Source organism: Erinaceus europaeus, chromosome 8, assembly GCF_950295315.1.
Source record: "Erinaceus europaeus chromosome 8, mEriEur2.1, whole genome shotgun sequence".
Lineage (NCBI taxonomy): Eukaryota > Metazoa > Chordata > Mammalia > Eulipotyphla > Erinaceidae > Erinaceus > Erinaceus europaeus.
In genome coordinates this window covers 114175194-114198584 of record NC_080169.1, presented here as the reverse complement: position 1 = coordinate 114198584, position 23391 = coordinate 114175194, and the positions used below count along the sequence as shown (strand labels likewise).

The 23391-nt window shown below is 41.3% G+C and overlaps 2 protein-coding genes and 1 pseudogene across 4 annotated transcripts in view; 2 read left to right on the top strand and 1 right to left on the bottom strand.

Annotated features, from left to right (window-relative positions):
- MGAM (maltase-glucoamylase) overlaps positions 1-3341 on the bottom strand; it is a 169720-nt gene extending 166379 nt beyond the window's left edge. Inside the window, exon 1 of the mRNA XM_060196722.1 lies at positions 3318-3341. The gene's annotated coding sequence lies outside the window, so the exon portion shown is untranslated. The remainder of the gene's footprint in view (positions 1-3317) is intronic.
- Positions 1864-23327, top strand: CLEC5A (C-type lectin domain containing 5A). 3 transcript variants are annotated; one of them, XM_060196728.1, is made up of 7 exons: positions 1867-2382; positions 3387-3482; positions 4264-4323; positions 11645-11707; positions 13840-13976; positions 20855-20961; positions 22149-23327. In XM_060196728.1, the coding sequence occupies exons 2-7, from the start codon at positions 3404-3406 to the stop codon at positions 22261-22263; spliced, it is 561 nt and encodes a 186-aa protein (XP_060052711.1). In that variant the 5' UTR covers positions 1867-2382; positions 3387-3403; the 3' UTR covers positions 22264-23327. The 3 variants fall into 3 exon arrangements, with proteins under 3 accessions (XP_060052713.1, XP_060052711.1, XP_060052712.1); XM_060196730.1 differs by lacking the exon at positions 11645-11707 and having other exon boundaries at positions 1864-2382; XM_060196729.1 differs by lacking the exon at positions 4264-4323 and having other exon boundaries at positions 1875-2382.
- On the top strand, positions 7856-9478 carry LOC103112819 (RING1 and YY1-binding protein-like; annotated as a pseudogene).
- Positions 23328-23391: the final 64 nt, after the last annotated feature.

Sequence of the window (23391 nt, the reverse complement as noted above, 5' to 3'; positions counted from 1 at the left end):
GGTGTTGTGCCAATAAAAGTGTAAGCATTTTCTTGCTAATTCTTATAAACAAGCCCATGTGACAGTTTCTCTATTTATTCCTATTTACAGATGATACAGTGGGTATGTACCTAAAGTAAGTAGCTTAGTCACAGCCATCTGGCTCGTTAATGGTAGAGCCATTAGAACTCATGACCTTTGGCCTACACTTAACTAGGAGGATCACTGCTGTTCAGCTGTCACATAAATAATACGTGTTTATGCCTGAATACTACACATGAACTAGTCATCATCACAGTCTGTATTTGGACGTGAAAGCAGATCTGTAATAGTGTTAGTTTCATCTATAGTATATATCTTAGAAAAGAATACAGGTGGGTTAAGTGCAGGTGATGCGAAGTGCAAGGACCAGCGTAAGGATCCCGGTTTGAGCCCCAGATCCCCACCTGCAGGGGAGTCGCTTCACAGGTGGTGAAGCAGGTCTGCAGGTGTCTGTCTTTCTCTCCCCCTCTCTGTCTTCCCCTCCTCTCTCCATTTCTGTCTGTCCTATCCAATAACAACGACATCAATAACAACAACAATAACTACAACAACAAAGCAACAAGAACAACAAAAGGAAATTTAAAAAAGAAAACAATACAGGCAATGATCTCAATTTTCTAATTTAACCATTAGACATCTATCATCAGTTTGTCTGTCTGTCTGACTACCTATATTCATCTAGCTAGCTAGCTAGCTAGCTATCATCTGTATCTGTCATCAGCAATCGATCATTTACTTTCATCTTAGCTACCTATACACTTTCAAAGATTTATTTATTTACTTGTCAGTGAGAGATAGAGACAAAAAGAGAGAAAGAAGGAGAGAGATAGATGAGCAAGAAAGAGAGGCCACCATTTAATGCCAACAATAAACTTGGAGCCTCATGCTTACAAATCAGATGCTCTGTTGGTCACAATACCCCCTAGGCCACTACCTACTCCTTTAGAAAGACTACACTTCCAGACATCTTAACAATAGCAACAACTACATGCGCAAGATTATATATTTTTTAGTCTTTCATACATATTAGTTGGCGGGCAGTGGTATACTGGGTTAAACACACAAGGTGCAAAGCCCAAGCACCAGTGCAAGGATCCCTATTCGACCCCCCGGTTCCCCACCTGCAGGGGGGTCACTTCACAATTGGTAAAGCAGGTGTGCAGGTGTCTATCTTTCTCTCCTCTTCTCTATCTTCCCCTCTTCTCTCCATATCTCTCTGTCCTATTAAATAACAACAACAAAAAATGGAAAAAAAATGTCTGCCAGGAGCAGTGGGTTTGTAGTATAGGCACTGAGCCCCACTGATTACCCTGGGGGCAGAATATATGTATGTCTGGATAGAGGCAGAAATAAATTGAGAAGAGGGGGAAGTGAGAGAGGGAGAGAGACAGAGAGATCCCTACAGCCCTGCTTCACTACTTGTGAAGCTTTCACTTTTCAGGTGGGAACCAGGGACTTGAACATGGGTCTTTGTGCACAGTAGTGTGTGTGCTTAGTCAGGTGTGGCACCACCTGGTCCCAATTCTCTCGTTTCATTTCTTTATCAACATTGTAAACTAACTTTCGTAATGAGCTCTTATAGGGTCTATATCCAGGAAGATATAGTGAAAGGAGAACTTAGGATTTAATGGACTATTCCATTATAGGATGAATGTTGCCCACCTTCCCTCTTGCCCTGGCACCCAGAAGAAGCCATGTCCCAGAAACAACAATGCTCAGCATCCTCAGGAGCCCTGTGGTCTGGAAATTGAGAGGTGGAGCTCAATCAACCAGGGAGAAAAGTTTCTTACCCACAGGAAACTGAGCAGAGCTGTGTGAAAGCAACTAGAGCAAGTGAAACACAGAAAATGAGCTCACTAACTCCAGTGCCTTCAGATGCATCCCTTTCCTGACATTTTGTGGGGGCCTAATTTCAAACTTGCAGAAATATTGCAAGGATATTACAAATAATTTCCTGAAATCTTTTGCCCTAAATTCCTTATTTATTTGCCTTTTACTCTGTGTTCTTCCTATTGCATTTCAAGGCAGTTCGGACAGGGAGGAAGGCTGAGTCTGTGTCAGTGTAGTTGCTTTGCCAATTACATTCTCTGGAGAATGTGCTGCTGTAGTAAAACCCCTCTGGCAGGCACCTCCCTCTGGCAGAGGCTGTGGACTCCCTTCCCCTCCTTGCCTCATCCGCTGCTGTCACCAAGGACGTTGAACAGGAAGAAGAGTTTGCTTGGAGATTCTGCCAAGACCAAGAGATTACATTAAGGAAGGAAGGACACTGTCTGAGCAGAAGGGGCAAACCCTCAACTGGAGCTTCTACCCACCAGAAACAGTTCTGCGTGCAAACCCGCCAGCCTTCCAGGAAGCGAACAGGTGAGTCTGTCTGTCTATCTTCTCTGCCAAATGGTTGGCTCTTCCCCCAGTGCCAACCCCTTCAGGGTCACCTGCCTTATTGGTCACGCTCTTGACATAGTCTTTTGAAGACTGAGACTTTGGTAGCAGAAGGTAGGCTAGCCAAGGCTCCAAATAAAGATTGTAGGGAGCTAGGAGTCCTTAAAATCTAGGAGTGGTTTTATTTCATCAGACAAGAGACCAGACAAGTGACAACAAGCCTGAAGCTACAGTTAAGGAGTTAGTAAAAAGATAGGCAGCAAATCAAGTTCAAGGACACACAGACCAAAGTAAGATCTGGTCTATCTTTTGGGCACATGGTGGTTTTCCTCCTTGAACCTGTAAGTGGCAATACCTGTCTTCCCAGTCTCCCTAGAGATGTTCTGAGGTGCTCTAAGAGGCTGGTCTGTCTGGGGGGATGGCTTTATCTGCCAATGCCATGTCCAGTGGAGAAGCAATTATGAAAGCCAGAATCCCCACCTTCTGTACCCCATAAAGAATTTTGGTTCATACTCTCAGATAGGGTAGAAATGTCAAGGCAAGATGAACAGAGGGCTCTGAACCCCAATTCCATCAGGACCCTGAGAAAGAAGAAGAAAAAAAGAAGGATATTTGGAAGCAGTAATAGGTATAAGTATGACTTAGTAAGAAAGGAAAGGTAGGGCATAGAAAAAAAATGGACATATAGATAGATGATTGATAGATAGATAGATAGATATAGAAATAATAGTTATATGATAGATAAATATATAGATATAGAAATAATAGTCAACATACCTGTGACCTTGGGAGAACTATTGCAGTTTCCCATGGAGGCAATGGAGATGCAGAGCTCTGGTGGTAGGATCAATGTGAAATTTTACCCTTTATCTTATCACTTTGTAAATCACTGATTTAAAAAAAAAAAAGAGGCTGACCTGTGTCCTAGTGGAATATGTGTCCTTGTCCCAAATTCCGATGGTAGCACTGCATTCCCATTCCTGCAGGTTTCACCACCTCCATCATGAACTGGCACTTGGTCACCTCTGTGTTTGTTGTAGTGGTGCTGAAGATTGTGGGAATGACTTTCTTCTTGTTTTATTGTGAGTATCTGAACAAGCTCTTTCCCAGCCCCATAATGTCCTGTTAGCTGTCTCTTCTCTCAGAATTCAAGGTTAGGATCCAGCAGTAGGTCCGGTATGAATAGTGCCCTGTGGTTCCTGGGCTTCACACAGTAGGTCTGGTTTCCTGGTCTACCTAGGACACAGAGAACTGGCCAGGGCAGATGGGCAGAACCCCACAATAAAGCTGGGATATTAGTTGTGTGAGCTGGACTAAACCTTCTGCTGTACCTGTTACTGTTGCTAGAATCAACTACGGCTCTGATTCATTATGGTAATAGATTACATCTGAGGTGCATCTTAAGCTTTTGAGACTATACATAGATGGAGAAATTTCCCCTATGTACATAGAAATGTACTCAGTTAAATGCTTAGAACAAACAGCTTTGTATCACAGGGTTATACTGCGTTAGCAGCAAGATGAATCTCCCCCAACCCCAGAAGCCAAAATAGAAAATAAGAGGAAGGAAGCATGATTAGGAGGCAGCAGTTGGGTAATGTCTTCCTTATGACCCAATCAAAGATGCAACTCCCTACGTGTAGGATAGCAGGAAGAAGACATGAACATGAGGCAGTGATTCATGGGAAATATACACACATATTCCATGGCCTGAGTCAGAGAGCTCAGCATTTTACCTTTAGTCCCTATCTCTGCAGTTCACATTAATGTATATATTTCCAGTGCTCCACAGTCCCCTGGAATAGGAAAAGGTGTCTTAGTTACATAAATCAGCCTCGGGAGCTGAGCTGCTTTTGTTTACAGTTCCGCAGATATTTGGTGAAAATAATGATGGCTTCATTCCTACAGGAAGCTATGGAACAGGTAATGAATATGATACTAACTTCCTCTTCTTCATCCTCCTGTTTCTTATGTGCTGAATTCTTTTTTTTTTTTAGATTGTATTTATTTATTACTGAGAAAAATAGAAGGCCAGAGAGAAAGAACCAGACATCACACTTGTACGTGTCCTGCCAGAGACTGAATTTGGGACTTCATGCTTGATAGTCCAGTGCTTTATTAACTGAGTCAACTCTCAGACCACTGAGCTGAATTCTCAAAGAAATTTCTCCAGGGCTGTTTTCTCATGAAATTCTTTTGCACAAAGGGTCTATGGAGCTGTAATAGATATTAACAGATGAATGTGTTCTGAGGTTCTAATGTTCAACAAAGATCCTACAGTAACCAACACTTCATTAATACTAGAAAATTAAGAGGGTTCATCTTACCTGCTATCACCACCCAAAGTATAATAATTATGAGAGGTAAAGCAGTGCTGGCTAGCTCTATTGTAGTGATGATTTTGTAATAAAGAAGTTTATCAAAGGAGAGAGACTTCTAGGAGGCATGGCCATGGAATAACAGGGAACAGAACTAATCTCCTCCCCAAAGTAATATCTACAACTACTGAACTTAAATAATTGCATTGTACACTTTTAACTTAGACTACGTTATATGTCGTGTATAGCTTAATAAAAACTAAAAACGAATGCACACAGAGAAGAAAAGTTCTTATTAATTAAGGCAAGAGTGAGTGTAGTTTCTGACTGTAAGCACTGAAATGGAATATTCTGAGAGTACTTTATAAACACTGTCTATGTGTGCATCAACTGAAGGAATTGGCATGATGAAATCTCAGCCCTACAGAGAAGCTAAAAGATTACATCCAGCACCTCTTTTATTTTTTTATTTTATTTTATTTATAAAAAGGGAAACATTGACAAAACCATAGGATAAGAGGGGTACAACTCCACACAATTCCCAACACCAGAACTCTGTATCCCATCCCCTCTCTTGATAGCTTTCCTAGTCTTTATCCCTCTGGGAGTATGGACCCAAGGTCATTGTGGGATGCAGAAGGTGAAAGGTCTGGCTTCTGTAATTGCTTCCCCGATGAACATGGGCATTGACAGGATGACCCATACTCCTAGTCTGTCTCTCTCTTTCCCTAGTGGGGAAGGGCTTTGGGAAAGCGAGACTCCAGGACACATTGGTGGGGTTGTCTGTCTAGGGAAGTCTGGTTGGCACCTTGCTAGTATCTGGAACCTGTTGGCTGAAAAGACAGTTAACATATAAAGCCAAACAAGTTGTTGACTAATCATGAACCTAAAGGCTGGAATAGTGCAGATGAAGAGTTGGGGGGGGGGGGGAGTCTCTGTTTTGTAGATAGCTAGTACACATATTTCAGTTATATTCCAAAGGGCCTGTGGCTATACTAGTTTTTTGGTTTGTTGGTTGGTTGGTTTGTTTGTTTTCCCTGAGCCTGAAATCTGATATGCAGGTGGACCCAAGTTATTGTTTGGGGAGGTGATGTCATGGCTAGAAAAAGAACCAGAAAGCTTGATCAGGGAAGAGAGTAGCTCCCTAATATGAGAAAGTGGTATAAATATTGTTGACTATAAACCCCATTGATTTGATCTGATCTGGGCCCATATTCAGCTTAGGAGCCTATGTGACCTCTGCATCCCTGTAGATCTGAGCTCACATTCTGTGATCATGAGTAGGAACATTCCAAGCTGCCCCACCCAATATGGACCCATCTTCCTCAGGTGTAGCATAGAGTATGTTGTCCAGGCTCCCTTCAGAAGATGGAACATTCTCTACCGTTGTTGATCCACGTTGAGGGCAAGGTCCTATGTGGGCCCACAAAGGGGTCTCTTTTGTTGTTCCTGATAGAGATGACTGGTAACAATGGAGAGAGGGATTTTTTCTAGGTCTAGGCCCATCACATCTGTGTGGGAATCTCAGGTCTCCCTGAATAGGGCCCCAGCTGATGGGGTGGCCTGGTAGTGACTAAAGAGCCATTGTTAAATATGTCAGTCTCTTGCTCTTTTTCAGCTTCTGCAGTCCTTACTTTGCTAAGGTTAGCTTTGGAGTGAGTGACAGCAGTGTAATGGGAAGTAGGTGAGGAGGGTATCTAAATCTAATTAGATACTATTTCATTATGAAATTGATACTGACTCACTGCAGAGTATTGTGTACTTTTGCTTTCAGGTACATATTTTGCCCTAATTTATGGATACAGGTGAACATATGCCCTATCTCATGAGACCTGGTCTATATGTAGGTTTGGGACTTTGTTTGGAAGTGAACCACCTCGAATGGAATTAGAGAATACTATGAAAGGAAAGGTCTCACCCTAGTAATGAGGGTGAAAGGCTGACATTCCATGTCTGATGTTTCTGGACACAGTCTGAAGTGAAGCATACCAAGGTGGTACTCATTGTGTTGATTAGATTCAGATCAGCAGATGCAATATCACTTGGTACGAATTGAGAGAAGCATGCAGGAAAGTGAGCCCCACCCTAGAGGTTCCAGGACTGGGGGAAATATAGGCTCTACAAGAGGAAGCGGGGGGTTCCTTTGTCTTAGGGTTTAAGAAGGCAATAGATAGTTATTGCTATAATCACATTATTTGGCAATTGGGTTAACTTTGAAATATCCATTTGTTAGGATTTGCTGTATCATACACAATATCACCATAATTTATGTCCTTTGACATTATTTGTATATAGCTGTGCCACTGGTTGCTTCTGTTCTCCCTGGTCTAAGCTTTTAAGAGAGTCAACATATCAAATACTCAGCTTATGGTCTGTGCATTAAAAAGTTTGAGACATTCAATCAATTTTCCCCTCTCATATTAATTAAATAGTGACTTATATGATTACAAATTAATAGGAGTGAACATAAACACCATTCCCACTATAAGAAGACAGTGTCCCATCCCATCCCCTCCCCACCCCAGTGAAACGAACTTCCATCTTTGCCCTCAACCCAGAGATTTTTACTTTGGTGCCCTACTCCAAATTCAGTCATACCCTGCTTTGAGTTTCCCTTTCTGTTCTTCTCAACTTCTGTTTGAGTGGTATCATCCCATACTCGTCTTTGTCTTTCTGACTTAGCTCACTTAACGTAATTCCTTCTAGCTCCATCCAAGATGGGCCAGAGAAGTGGGTTCATTGTTCTTCATAGTTGCATAGTATTCCATTGTCTATATATACCACAGTTTTCTCAACACCTCTTTTCTAAAAGAGAAAAAAGCAACAGGAGACAAACAGCTCACTGTCACTCCTACAACACAGGGCTCAATGTCGGAAGTTAGGAGGATAAAGCTTCGAGGCAGACCTAAAACCTGTTAAACCCAGCTTCCTTAAAGGGGGTCCTAGGGCTTTATATACAGCACAGTACACATCCCCAAGAGAAAGTCATGTCTTTTTTATCATTGCTTTTTTCTTCATCTTTGTATCAACTAGAAGCACCCTGTACAGGGAGCTCTAAGGAAAACTCATAAAATATCCTAGCTAGGGATAAAAAATCCTAGCTAGGGATTTCTTTTTTAAAATTTTTTAAATTATTTATTTATTCCCTTTTGTTGCCCTTGTTGTAGTTATTATAGTTGTTGTTAATGATGTAATTGTTGTTGGATAGGATAGAGAGAAATGGAGAGAGGTGGGGAAGACAGAGATGGGGAGAGAAAGACACCTGCAGACCTGCTTCACCGCTTGTGAGTGACTCCCCTGCAGGTGGGGAGCTAGGGCTTGAACCAGGATTCTTACTCTGGTCCTTGCTGCAAGGTCCTTGTGCTTTGCACCACATGCGCTTAACCAACTGTGGTACTGCCCGACTCCTGGATTTCTGTTCAGTTCTAATACCAAGAGTGTCTCATAAAAAAATATACTAGTGAGGCTACTCCGGAGAATGGCAGCAGCGGAGGCAGGAGCTGGAGCCCCAGTGGCTGAGAGCTGGTGGACGGGTGGATGGGCTATTGCTGGTGAGGGTGGGGGCCAGTCCGTGATGACTCAGGGACTGAGTTTCTCCTCATAGAGGTGCTAGGGGTGGGAAGGGGGCAGGGATACAGCCTATCCATGACCATGGACTGCAAGAAGAGCCCGATCAGGCCAAAAAGACAAGCGAAACCTGCCGCAGACCAAGGGTTCTGGGATTGTAGCCTCAAATGCAGCATCTGCAATGTGAAAAAAGGCACCTCCACCAGAAGCCTTGGATCAATTCCCAGCTGGTGGCACACACAACAAGTGGCATAACAGTATACTACTCCACCACCTCCAAAAAAAAGGAGAAAAAGGAAAAAGTAGAAAAGCAAGACAAAGAGAAACCAGAAAAAAGATAAGGAAATTAGTCTTAGTGTTACCAAGAAAAATACCAAACAAAACCAAGTTCTGACATTCTGAAAGACCCTCCTAGTGAAGCAAACAGTATACAGCCTACAAATGCCACAGCAAAGACCAGTGAAACGAATCACACCTCAAGACCCCCGCTGGAAAATGTGAACAGAAGCACTGCATAGCAACTGGCAGTAACTGTGGGCGATGTCACCGTCATTATCACAGACTTTACGGAAAAGACTCGCTCCTGCTCCCCCTCCCCGTCCACAGTGACCGCCAATACAGCGTCAAAACAGCAGAACCAGAGCAGCTGCTCAGAGAGCACAGACAAGGGCTCCTCTGGTTCCGCCTCCACACCCAAGGGCGACATGTCAGCAGGCAACAAGGAGTCTTTCTGAAATGGCACATGGAATTGTGAACACTATGAATCAGGGTATGAAATTCAGATCCTCCACCTACCCATGCCACTTGGACCTTGGAGAATCTTCTGTGGACCTCTTAGTGGTGCTGCTAGGATGATTTCTGCTTGTCATGGGCATCTGGCTTCCGAGGGATTTCGCACACCTGACGATTACTCTTGACACTTTTATGTGTTGCATTATTTTATGTGATTTTCCTAACAATCACTTATAATTGGATGTGTTCCTGAGTCTACTTTTTATTTTAAAAATCTGCTGTGCACAATTTACCATGTACATTATAACTGGGTTTTTGTTTTTTGTTGGGGGTCGGCAAATAAGGGAGGGGGCAGAAACTTTTTATTTATTGTGTTCACAAAGTCCATCCTTTCAGCATATCCTTTTAAGTTTAGTTCTTTCCAGTTATACTATGTACTATCAGTTTTGATATAACTATATATATATGAAGGGTTATTTGAAACCAACCCTTGGCGACGTTGGTGCTTGATACACTGTGAAGTGAATACAACACTGAACAGTTACAAATCTGGGACAGCTCCTCCTGTGAAAAGTTCTGACATTAAATTAAAATCAGTCTAGGGGCCAGGTGGTGGCACACCTGGTTGAGCGCACAGGTAACAGTGCACAAGAACCCAGGTTCAAGCCCCCAGTCCCCACCTGCATGGGAAAGCTTCACAAGTGGTGAAGCAGGGCTGCAGGTGACTCTCTGTCTTCCTGTCTCCCCCTTCCTCTCAACTTCTGGCTGTCTCTATCCAAAAAATAATAAAGATAAAAAATTGTAAATTAAAACCAGTCTTATATGAAGTATGTTCCAACCCATGTGGGAACTTGACTGCCATCTGCCTAAAGAGTACTGGATGATATAATATATATATATATATTTTTGAACAATGTGATCTCAAATTTAAATACTGCTCCAGATAGCCTGCATTTGCAATGGAGTAACTGAAAAATCGCAAGTGTTTTGTTGGGGAGGGCTTTGATCATTCAAAATTAAACTAGCTCCAAGGTGCCAAGTATTCAATGTAAAATATGGTTACATGTTAATATTGCTGTTCTTACATGAACACTCATGAAACTATGGTATTCTGTAACTTGAATTCCACCCATTTTCCAGACCTCTACTCATGTCTGAGGTAAATCTATATGTTGTCTCTTAGTTTCAGGATTCAACTGTCAAACTATTTTTTGGTCTGTTCAAGAAGCAAATACCTGTTTCCACTAGGCATGTGACATTGTGATGATGGGTTTTATAACAAGTTTGTTTTCCCTCATTTCTTTTTGTTTAACCAATATAGCTGTAAGAATTCATTTTCTTAAACTATTGTTTCACTAGATGAACGTTGTCAGTCCCAACACATTCATCTGGGCACGGAGATTTTCAGTGTTTGGAGACTTCTCAAATCCCAGCCATGGGAAGTAACTCAAGAGAATGGCTTGTAAGTTTGTAGTAGAATTTGCAGGGAAAGCTCAAACCTCCTGTAAGCAAGTTTTTTCCCTCCAAGATAGCTTGAGTAAATGGCTCTGAGGTTTCTTTTCACTTTCTTTTATAACATGCAAAAATAAAAATTAAAGACAAAGAATATATATATATATATATATATATATATATATATATATATATACTAGTATATACTGCAAATAGTCTTTGCACTGAAGAATAAATAAAAAGTGAATGCTCAGTCATGGCATTTGGGGGTCTATAGCCATTGCTATGTTGTTTTATTTTGGTTTCGTTGTCACCAGCATCATTGCTAGGGCTCAAGCAATGAATCCACTGCTCCTGGCATATATATATATATATATATATATATATATATATATATATATATAATTTTACTTTCTTTTGTTTATTTGGTAATTTGATACTTGGTAATTAATAAGTTATTTGATAATTTATTTCACTTATTTGATAGAGACAGAAAAACTGAGAAGGGAGAGGTAGATGGACATGGTGAGACATAGTAAGACACCAGGAGCTCTGCTTCACTACTTGTGAAATTTCCCTCCTGTAGTTGGGAGCAGGGGCTTGAAAGTGGGTCTTTGCACATGATGGTAATGTGTGTATCCCACTGGGTATGTCACCACCAGGTCCCTTGGGAATATGTTTTATTAGTGTGAGAGTAAGAAGCTAATTGTGAGTCCTAGCTACTTAGCTATAACCCTGGAGGCAAATAATAATAATTTAAAAAATGCATCCAAAAGTTGGCAAGAAAGCTTTCCTGGGAAGCCACCCACCTTGTCATATAATCAGACTAAGTCTGAGCCTGGTTCCCACCACACTGGGGGAAGCTTCAGTGATGGGATGTTTTCCCCTCTCTTTCTCCATCTATCTGAAAAGTCAGCCAGAAACTACAATGGTGTCCAATCATAATGAAAGAGGAAAAAGAGGACTTGGGATGTAGGTCATGGCAAATTGTGATGTAGTTCAGATGGAAGATTCAAAGAAAGAATATCTGAAAGTTCTTGTCATAGAATGGCCAAGAGCCCTTGACACCTCCACTGTCCAGAGACAAATAGTCACAGGGATTAAACAGTGGCTCTGGTGTTGGTGGATTATATTCATTGTGCCATCTGCCTTCAGGTTTCCTTCTTTCATTTCAGTCCCACAGATTTTTGGAACCACCAATATGGGCTTCGTTCCCACACAGAGCTATAATGGAACAGGTAATAAAGGACATGGTTCTACCCCCACCCTCACCCCACAGATAGATATCTTCTGTAATGAGTCTATTAAGACATTTCCTCTAGTCCTTTTTTAAGATAATAACATTGGGCAAAGTTTTAAGGGACCTAGAACAACTCTTTTCTTTTTTTTAATATTTATTTTATTTATTCCCTTTTGTTGCCCTTGTTTTTTTTTTTATTGTTGTAGTTATTATTGTTGTCGTCGTTGTTGGATAGGACAGAGAGAAATGGAGAGAGGAGGGGAAGACAGAGAGGAGGAGAGAAAGATAGACACCTGCAGACCTGCTTCACCACCTGTGAAGCGACTCCCCTGCAGGTGGGGAGCCGGGGTTCGAACCGAGAACAACTCTTTTCTTTTTTTTTTTTTTTAATTTTTTAAAAATATTTATTTTATTTATTGATTCCTTTTTGTTGCCCTTGTTGTTTTATTGTTGTAGTTATTATTGTTGTTGTCGTTGTTGGATAGGACAGAGAGAAATGGAGAGAGGGAGGGGAAGACAGAGAGGAGGAGAGAAAGATAGACACCTGCAGACCTGCTTCACCGCCTGTGAAGCGACTCCCCTGCAGGTGGGGAGCCGGGATTCGAACCGAGAACAACTCTTTTCTTTTTTTTTTTTAAATATTTTTTATTTTATTTATTTATTCCCTTTTGTTGCCCTTGTTGTTTTATTGTTGTAGTTATTATTGTTGTTGTCGTCGTTGTTGGATAGGACAGAGAGAAATGGAGAGAGGAGGGGAAGACAGAGAGGAGGAGAGAAAGATAGACACCTGCAGACCTGCTTCACCGCCTGTGAAGCGACTCCCCTGCAGGTGGGGAGCCGGGGTTCGAACCGGGATCCTTATGCCGATCCTTGTGCTTTGCGCCACCTGCGCTTAACCCGCTGCGCTACAGCCCGACTCCCACAACTCTTTTCTTAAGGATACATTTATTTGTCAATGAGAAAGAAACAAGTAGAGAGAGGGAAGGAAGAGAAAGAAAAACAGAGCATTACTCTGGCATGTGTGATTCCAGGGGTTAAATTCAGGTCCTCATATTTTGCAACTCTGGCTCTATCTGCTGCATTATCTACCAGATACTACCAATGCCTTTTTTTCCTTTTATTTATTTATTTATCTATTTATTCATTGTTGTTTTGTGTAAGTGTTACCGCCTAAATCATTCCCTTTGTGTGGTAGATAGGGAAACTGAGACTAGATTGAATAAAAATTCTTCCTTGCGGGCCTGGGTGGTGGCACACCTGGTTAAGCACACACTTTACCATGTGCAAGGATGTGGGTTCCAGGCCCCGCTCTCCACCTGCAGAGGGGACATTTCATGAGTGGTGAAACAGGTGTGCATATGTTTATGTTTCTCTGTTTTGCCCTTCTCACACAACTTCTCTCTGCCCTCTCCAATAAAATTAGAGAGAGAGAAAGGGAAAGAAAGAGAGAGAGAAAGGGAGGAAAGAATGAAGGATGAAGGGAGGGAGGAAGGAACAAACTAACAAACAAACAATTGCCCTCACATCCAAATGAAAGAAGAAAGGAAAGAAGGAATGAAGGAAGGGAGGGAGGCAGGGAGGGAGGGAAGTGGGACACCAGGAGCAGTGGCTTCACAATGTTGGCAGAATAACCCTGGTTGAAAAAAAAGTTCATCCTGAATTAAAGACTTGTGTCAATAGAAATAACATAAATAGGTAGCTGGGCAGTAGCACAACGGGTTAAGTGCACATGGCGCAAAGTGCAAGGACCAGAATAAGGATCCCAGTTAGATCCCCCAGCTCCCCATCTGCAAGGGGATCACTCCACAAGTGGTGAAGCAGGTCTGCAGGTGTCTTTCTCTCCTCCTCTCTGTCTTCCCCTCCTCTCTCCATTTCTCTCTGTCCTATCCAACAATGATAGCAATAACAACAACAATAATGATAAACAACAAAGGGAAAAAATAGCCTCCAGAAGCAGTGGATTTGTAGTGCAGGCTACTGAGGCCCAGCTATAACCCTAGAGGCAAAAAAAAAAAGAAGAAGAAAATAATAATAACATAAATAACCTATATTTTACCACTTTAAGGCTTAGTTCCAAGGATCACACCTAAACTCACTAATCTCTCTCACTCTTCTCTTGGAATTCTTTAGCCTGCAGCAAAGGATGGGATTTTTACCAAGGAAAATGTTTTTTCTTGTCCACGGATGAACTGTCTTGGATCAAAAGCAAGAACTATTGTGAAGCACAAGGGTCAAGTCTAGCCATTATCAACAGACCAGAGGAACTGGTGAGAACACTAGGATGGCACAGAGAAGCATCCACACACACATGCACCATCACATAGGGGTGGGTCCCACCGGGCACTGAGTGTGTGAGCTGGGGTGAGGTGGGTGGGAAATGGGAGGAACTGGCTGAGAGTTCAAACTCCTTATTCTGAATGTGGTGGCTGAGATTCTTCTCAGTAGCAGTGAGGTGGGTTCCCATGACCCTCTTGAGCTAAAGGGATCCATGTTCCATGGTCACTCACTTGAGACTCTGGCATTCTAGCACCAGGACACATAAAGGACAGGGAATGGGAGTGGAGAGATAGCACAGCTATATAGCACAGCATTTTCATACAAGGTCCCAGGCTCAAATCACCAACAACCAAAGTTTAACAGTGCTCTGAGCAAAAAAATATAATAAAACAATAAAGGACAAGAAGTGGCCAAGTATACTCATGTGTATAAAAGCTGTCTAGTAAACTGCAGGAAACTTCGTAGATGTGAGTCATCAGTTTACAGTCCAGCCTGCCTGATAAACAAAAAAAGATGCAAATTAAGAAAAGTTAGTGATTTTCAAAATTTAATAGTAATATGAAAAGCAAAGCATTGAGGACTTTCACAGGGAGATTAGAAAGTATATTCTTGTGTCAATGGTGTCAGTGACTATATTGTAAACCATTAACTATCCCCCCAGACATACACACAAACCCCACCACCACAACCAAGAACAATGATTTTTTTTTAACTTTTATTTATAAAAAGGAAACACTGACAAAAAGCACAGGATAGGGAGTTGGGTGGTAGTTCAGCAGGTTAAGCGCACATGGCGCAAAGCGCAAGGACTGGTATAAGGATCCCAGCTCGAGCCCCAGGCTCCCCACCTGTAGGGGAGTCACTTCATAAGCCGTGAAGCAGGTCTGCAGGTGTCTGTCTTTCTCTCCCCCTCTCTGTCTTCCCCTCCTCTCTCCATTTCTCTCTGTCCTATCCAACAACAACATCAATAACAACAATAGTAATAACTACAACAATAAAAAATAACAAGGGCAACAAAAGGGAATAAATAAATAAATATTTTTTTTAAAGTTAAAAAAAAACACAGGATAAGAGGGGTACAATTCCACACAATTCCCACTACCAGAACTCCGTATCCCATCCCTTCCCCTGATAGCTTTCCTATTCTTTTGTGTATATATATTTATATGTACATATATATATGTACATGTTATATATTTTACAGAATTACATGTTGACAGAGTTTTGAATTCCCACCGTTCCTACCACCAGAGTTCTAAACCTTTACTCTCTCTACTGCAATCCACCACAGTTTCCCTAAAGTTTTAGATATGGACCATCCATCTTCTCTACAACTATCTGTCCACATTTATACATAGTTGCCCCTTCTTTTTCTGATTCAATCCTCTCCCTCTAAGCCACTCATGACATCAAAACTACCTCCATATGTCCCTCTCCTTTTCCTTTTCTCTCTCTGGGTGCTGACAGAGCTGGAGTGCAGAGTCCTCTTATCTTCATCCTATCACTTCTCTCCCACTGGGAGTATGGATAGAGGTTGTTTATGGAGAGCAGAAGGTAGGAGTTCTGGCTTATGCAGCTGCTTCTCCACTGAGCATAGGTGTTGACAGGTCTATCCACACCTCCAGGCTTTCCTATTCTTTAACCCTCTTGGAGTATGGACCCAATGTCATTATGGGTTGCAGAAGGTGGAAAGTCTGGCTTCTGTAATTGCTTCCCCACTGAACATGGGCATTGACAGGTTAATCCATACTCCCAGCCTGTCTCACTCCCTAGTGGGGCATGGCTCTGGGGAAGTGAAGCTCCAGGACACATTGGTGGAGTCATCTGCCCAGGGAAGTCAGGTTGGCATCATGGTAGCATCTGGACCCTGGTGGCTGAAAAAAGAGTTAACATATAAAGCCAAACAAATTGTTGACTAATCACGAACCTAGAGTCTGGAATATTGCAGATGAAGATTTGAGGTCTCTGTTTTAGATAGCTAGTAGGCCTATTTTAGTTATATTCCAAATGGCCCATGGCTATACTAGTTTGTTCCATCCTCCAAAGGGAGGCTGGATAACATACTCTATGTTCCACCTGAGGAAGATGGGTCCTGAAATTGGGGCAGCTTGGAATGTTCCTACTCATGACCACAAACTGCGAGCTCAGACATACAGGGATGAAGAGGTCACATATGCTCCTAAGCTGAATTCTTCTTCTTCTAGCATTTGCCCTTCTTCTGTAGCCAGTCAACAGCGTCAGGTTGAAAGCTGTCAGGAGCTGCTTGTTGCTGGCTTTGAAAGTGACTGGGATCCATGTGGATTCAGTCGGCTAGGAAGGATCGTCAGTTTCCCCAATGAATGGTTACTCACGGGATGCACCACGAGAAGGCCGATCCAATGCATCCCTAAGCTGAATATGGGCCCCAGATCACATCAAATCGATGGGTTTACAGTCAACAATACGTATGCACCTTTCCCATATTTGGGAGCTACTCTCTTCCCTGATGCAGCTTTCTAGACCTTTTCCCAGGCGTGATATCATCTCCTTAGACAATAACTTGGATCCACCTGCATATCAGATGTCAGGCTCAGGAAGTATAATGACTTTAAGAAAGGCTCAGGTCAAAAAATACTCAGGTCAAAACTGGAATCGCAGTGTACAGTGATGGTCATCAAAGCAGCTAACGCTCTGCAGAGAGATTTATTCTAACATTTCTTTCATCCTCATAACAATTCAAAGTGGAAATTATGATCCAAATGTTATATAAGAGGAAACTCATGCATAGGAACATAACTTCATGCATCAACTAAATGAGAAAACTGTCTCTCCAACTCCGAAAGGCCACTCTAATCAATTTCATTTAGTTATTTAATTTTTTTAGAACATTTATTTTTTTGAGAAAGATAGAACAAAGCACTGTTCTGGCATAAGCAAAGTATCAAACTGAGAACTCACTCATGCAAATCCTGGACTACAATTAAGTCACTTCTTATCCTGCAGATTATATTTTATTTCAGTTTGCAGTTGCCTTTACTTTAGATCCTAAGTCTTTTCTAAGTGCTAGATATACTGCTATATAGGGGGTTTTTTTTTTGCCCCTCTTCCCTATATCCCTTAATCTTTTTTTCCCTATAATGTCCTCCAGAGAATTTTTAAGAAAGTATTTTCTGAATCTTTATAAAACATGCCCAGAAAAGAATAGGAATCAGAATGTGCAAATCCCCTTGGACTAAGAATCCAACTTAGATGGGGAAAAAAATGACTTAAGACAGAAAATCAGGAATATTACAAGGAGAAAAAAAGACAAAGGAAGAGGGAAACAGGGTAGGCAACTGAGTGCCTTTATTCCTATAGTCACCTTTTAAACTTTAGTGGATCTGAATTTTGTTCTTTCATTCACCATCACTTATGCTTAATGCTAATTCCCCAAAATTTTACCACCCCAATCGACATCTGACGACTCTCGATTCTGCAGCTCTAGCTCAAATTTTCCTCTAGACCAAATCATCAGATTTCACTTGGATGTCTCAAAAGCACCAAAAATAGTTTGCATATAAGTGTACATGTGTTCAAAACCCAGTGCATGATATTTTCTCTCAGCTTTTCCTCCTCTTATATTTCTAGTAGTTATGAGTAGTCATGTCACCCATGGCAGGCTGGTATATTAACTGCCAACTCATATCTATGAGGTTTCCTGAAGCTCATTAGACAACTTTTATACACATTTGTGTCTAAAATACAAATACTGATGGTTTTCTGGCTTTGACCTTTTCTCTTAGCTCCTAAATTACTTGCTAACCTTGTATTTTTTTTTCTTGCCCCTACAGTGAATAGTTAGTTCATCTCTTGCCTGAATGTCTTCGTAATCCTTCTAGCTCTTATCTCCATCTTCTTTTTTTTTTCTCCCTTTATTGGGGGATTAGTGTTTTACAGTTGAGAGTAAATACAATAGTTTGTACATGCATAACATTTCTCAGTTTTTCCACATGTATCTTTATCTTCTTATTCTATTATCTGTGATTCTTCACAACTGCAGCCTTCATGTAGTATTTTCACAAATAAATAACCACCCAAAGACTCCAGTCTGGGATTCGGAGGAGGGGGTTTGATGTGGTGTACACCTTTTTTCATCCTTTGGGAAGATAGCAAGTATTGCCGCACCAGTCACCAGCATTCTCTGCTTTTTATTAATTAGTTGTAGGATCCATCAAAGGAATTCTAAAACATTCTTACATAAGCAAAAGGCATAATATAGTTCATTAACAAGGGGAACGAGATGGAGAAGGGACATCTGCAGAAAGGTGTACCAGAGATAACGAATAACAAGGCCATCAAATATTTTCTAGCAAGCTTCAATGTTTCTTCTAACTAGCACCATTAAGATTTTAGCAGATATATAGCTGCAAGGACCAACATACCTCCTCATTCACATAATGTATCTTATCATGCTGTTGTGCGGCACTTTGGTGCAGAACCTTGGCTCTATTGGTGTTTAAGAAGCTATGGAAGCTGTCAGTCCTGGGAGTCAGGCGGTAAAGCACCAGGTTAAGCGCAGGTGGTGCAAAGCACAAGGACCGGCGGAAGGATCCCGGTTCGAGCCCCCGGCTCCCCATCTTCAGGGGAGTCACTTCACAGGCAGTGAAGCAGGTCTGCAGGTGTCTCTCTTTCCCTCCCCCTCTCTGTCTTCCCCTCCTCTCTCCATTTCTCTCTGTCCTATCCAACAACAATGACAACAACAATAATAACTACAACAATAAAACAACAAGGGCAACAAAAGGGAATAAATAAATAAAATAAAAATAAAAATAAGAAGTTGTCAGTCCCACAAAGTAATTAGGCCATGGGTTGTAAAACCTGAGGCAGGCACAAGCCTGGAATGCTAAGATACATTTCCTAGATGTGTCTGAACAATTACCCTTCATAGAATGGCATGCTAACATCTCTAAGCCTCAAAACTGTGTGTTGTATGAATAGGTTAAAATCCAGATTCTCTAGCATGAAATTTAAGGTCTTATAAAGTCAAGCCTCTGTTTTCTCTATAGTTTTGTCCACCAATCCACTTCTTTTCCACCTCTGCACCAATCTATCTGGGCATCTTGTGGTTCCTCCAATGTTTTCATGTTTCTCTGTCACACACATGTGGTCTACTTAACTCTCTTCCTAGAAGTCTAAACCTAACCTTCACACCCTCTCTCTTGTATTTGTCTGACAAACAACTACTTCCTAAATCTCATCTTAAGTGATATTTCATCTTTGGTCATTCTAGAAAAGTCCAAATCCATGTAGACTTGGTCATTTATACTTTCTTGCACATATGTTGTAACACTACATTTGAAATACCTCATTATACCTATCAGACTATGAATCTCCAACATGTTTGTGATTACTGGTATTTTAGAAACAATGCTGAAATCTATTCCCCTCTTCATCATATGTACCTATTTGTAATAAAACTACAAAAGCTTCACAGCTCCTCTAGGAAATCATTATGGATTCCAATAAACAAAGGATTAGAACCATATGTTTTAGTTAGTGCCATAGACAGAATATCAGTTTGCCTTTCAGATCATATGATCTCTGCCACAACTACTAAACTCTTTATAAAGAGTTCAAAACAGTTATAGACAGTCTACTAAACACCAGACTTTGTTGCCTGATAGAACTTTATTTACAAGGGAGTCAGGCGGTAGTGCAGTGGGTCAAGCACATGTGGTGCAAAGTGCAAGGACTGGCATAAGGATCCTGGTTCGAGCCCCCTCTCCCCACCTGCAGGGGAGTCACTTCACAGGCGGTGAAGTAGGTCTGGAGGTGTCTATCTTTCTCTCCCCCTCTCTGTCTTCCCTTCCTCTCTCCATTTCTCTCTGTCCTATCTAACAATGAGGACATAAACAATAATAACTACAACAGTAATAAAAAAAACAACAAGGGCAACAAAAAGGAAATAAATAAATAAATATTTTTTAAAATTTTTACTTTAAAAAAGCTTTATTTGCAAAAATAGATACAGTCTGGATTTTGGACTGCTGATTGTAGTTTGATAATTCTTGTTTTAATTATCATTTTCTTGAAGATAAATTAATTCATTTCCATATCCCAGTTTGTGCAATGCCTGACACATCATGCAAACTCAAAAATGTCTTTTAAATCAGTAAATTCTTGAAAGGAGACATTTCATAGAAAGAGAATTTTGTTGTTGGGAATGAGTGAGTAAAGGTAATCATCACGGAGAATGAGAGAAGGTAAGTGAAAACTAGGACACAGAGCCCAAGGACTCCCAGATTTCTAGCTAAAGTTCTGTGTGTGTGATGCACGAATTTGATGCAGAAACTAGGGGCTCTGGGATTAGAGTCAATTTAGCAGATATACAGTAAACATTGAAACTTTATCGTAGAACATCTACTTTAGCAACATATTTTTAAATCTCCAATTTCATTTAGTCAGAAGATTAACTTGATCCAACCTTCTTTAGAATGTAAAATGTTTGGCACTGGAAGTGATCTCTTGCAGAGGGAAATTTCTAAAGAAGTATTTGAAATCCCCTTTTTATAGATGATCTCGTGCATTTTGTCCACATCTTCACTGTGATCCCTGGAGGTAACATCAGTATCACCTGGACATTTATCAAGAATGTAAATGTTTGGTCCATTGCACTAGACATAATGAGTTAGAAAGACTAGCAATTCGTGTTTTCACAAGCTCTCTAGATGATCTTGATGCTTTTTGTAAACTCAAAATTATTTCTCTAGGGTTTATAATGAGTGTCAGAAATAGTCTGGACACCCCAACAGACTTTCTTATTCCCAGAATCAGATACAATCATGGGCCCATGGCTACTTGGGAGGCAGCAACACAGAAATTCCTGCTAAACTGTTATATCCATTTCTAGAAATTTCTCCAGGATATAATTGGTGCAGAGAAGTATTTTATTGGCCTAACGTACAAGAGTACAGAGAAAAAGTGGCTCTGGATCAACAATCGTTTATTCAATGGCAAGTAAGTGAATTCAGTTTCTTTGAGGTATCTTGGTTTGCTTCAAGATACCACTCCTAAGATTCAGTGGGCCTCTGCTGGATTAGAGCAAGTTTGCTTTATCTTGTCTTCCTCCCAATCCATTCGTTGTGTGTGTGAGTGTGTGAGTGTGTGTATGTAATATTCTTATTATAAAGACTATCAAACTTCTCTGAGTAGAGAGAAGAGTGTTCATATAACAAATTGTTGTGTTCAAATTGGGTTCCAAATGATTCCCTATATATAGTAAATTTTTTTGCTACATTTAATAGCCTTCCTTTAACCAGTAGATTGTATTTTATTATTAATGTTTCTCAGATGTGACTTATTTTTCTGGAGAATTGTTGTTAGAAGCAATATGTCTAAACCTTTAGGTTGTAAATTTAAAGGCATGAACCAAAAATTACGCCTATGTATCATTTCACAGACGTAAGCATTGGTGAAGCACCATCACAATGCACACAGGAAGATGTTGAGTCAGAAAGCAATTCATTTCACCAGCCTGTAACTGGGCTTCCCCTAGGCAGGAAGAAGTCCATATTCATCCAGTATCTACCTAATGTTGACCTCTTCACACATGCCATGTCCTGCAATAATCACAAGGATGCTACAGATAAGGGTCCTGTTAATCCCCACTTACCAGTGGTTGAATTGAGAATGCAAGGCTGAAAAATATATCGAATATCACCAAGCTAATAAGCATTAATAAGTAATTAATTTAAAATTATTTAACTCCTGCATCCATTAGACTCCAAAATGCATGACATTTCCCTGAAACTAGTCTCTTCCCAGTAAGACTGAAAAGGGGTTGCATGGCAGGAAAAAAGAGGTAGGAGGAAGGATCAACAAAGTTTTTCCTAAAGACAGGGTGCATAGGAAAGGAAGAGAAATCTCTTTTATCATTCTCCTCTTGATCCTCCTGCCATAAACATGTTCACTCTGCACTGAAACATTTTTTTCTGGGAGAAACCAAATTGGTGATGACCCAAGAGATTCCTTATCAGATTCTGAGTGTCTCAGTCCAAGACGTGGAGTCCATAAAAGCTCAAAAGAGAATTGATAAGAAAGTACCATTTACAGGTAGATTTGGGGAGAAAAGGTGGGAAGGTGAGACTAGGAATTAGCTCAGACAGGGGAATTCATGCTTTGCTATGTTTCTTTTGCCTGTGTAGCATCACCAATCAACACCCAGAGTTTGGCTGTGTGACCATAGGCCTAACAAACACCTATGATGCTGCCTCGTGTGACATAAGCTACCGGTGGATCTGTGAGAAGAGAGCAGAGTGATAGAGGCCTCCCTTGAGAGAACAAAAAAAATACTTAGGAAGGGAGCAGAAGAGGATATTTATAACTGGAGTGATGCCATAGGAAGTACAGACCACCAAATTGTTATGTCAGTCATCCACAGATTGTTGGTTCCTTGCAAAGGATGCATTGGCCACCTCCACAAATGTATGTGCATATACACAGTGAAGAGAAACTGTATGCCTGGACCATCATGCCCCACCCACCCCACACACACACAAGACTCCGTTTCCTGTGAGAGTCACATCTCTGACTGACTGGATCCATAGAGGTCAAGTTGTTCTAGTGAATGATAGTATTTATGGTCTGTTAATGTTAATAATCTGTCTCCTAGGAAAATGCCTTGACAGTTTAAGGAGATGAACTTCTGTATCTTCTCTGGGAGATTAAATACTAGTGAGCTCTAGGAGGAATGGTCAGTTTTATGCATAAAACCCAGTTAGCTAACTGACAAGATCTTTCTGTAGAACTGAACATTTCTGATGGATTCACAATCGGAGAAATTGGGGGCCAATCAGCTATGAACTTAAGAAGAAAGCAAAGAAGTAGGAGAAGTGAACTTAGTTAATGTGACCTCATCTCTAGTCCCAAGAGACCTTTATTCTCATGCCCCTATGGCTGGCCTGCTTGGGACATCAGAGCGTCTTCAGTCGTGATGGAGGTCAGCCCAAGACAAGGGCTCCTGAAGCTCAGCTCAGCAAGTACATTAGAAAGAAAGGCAGCATAGGGAAAGGAGCCCCCTCACCCTGTGCCCCACAGGAAACCAGGAGAAGGGCCCAGGGGCAAGCCCAGAAGCCCAGTATGTCTGCATATCCTGCCCCAGCACTGCCTCCCTCCCTGACATGCAAATGGAGGCAGAGGAGAACACCTGAAGACAAAGGTTGAAGTACATCCCCCGAAGGTCTCATCCTTCCTCTGAAGAGACTTTAAAGTTGAGAAGACCAGAAGGCTTGGGGCCTTTATCTCTTTTTCTCGGCATGGCTTGTACTTTCTTCTCCTTTTCTGTCCTTACTTTCTCCCAATAAATGTTCATCTTCTCCCTGAAACATGACTGGTTCTCTTTGTGGTTCTTCCATGTAGGAGTCAGTCTTCAAACCCCGTGGGAGGGAA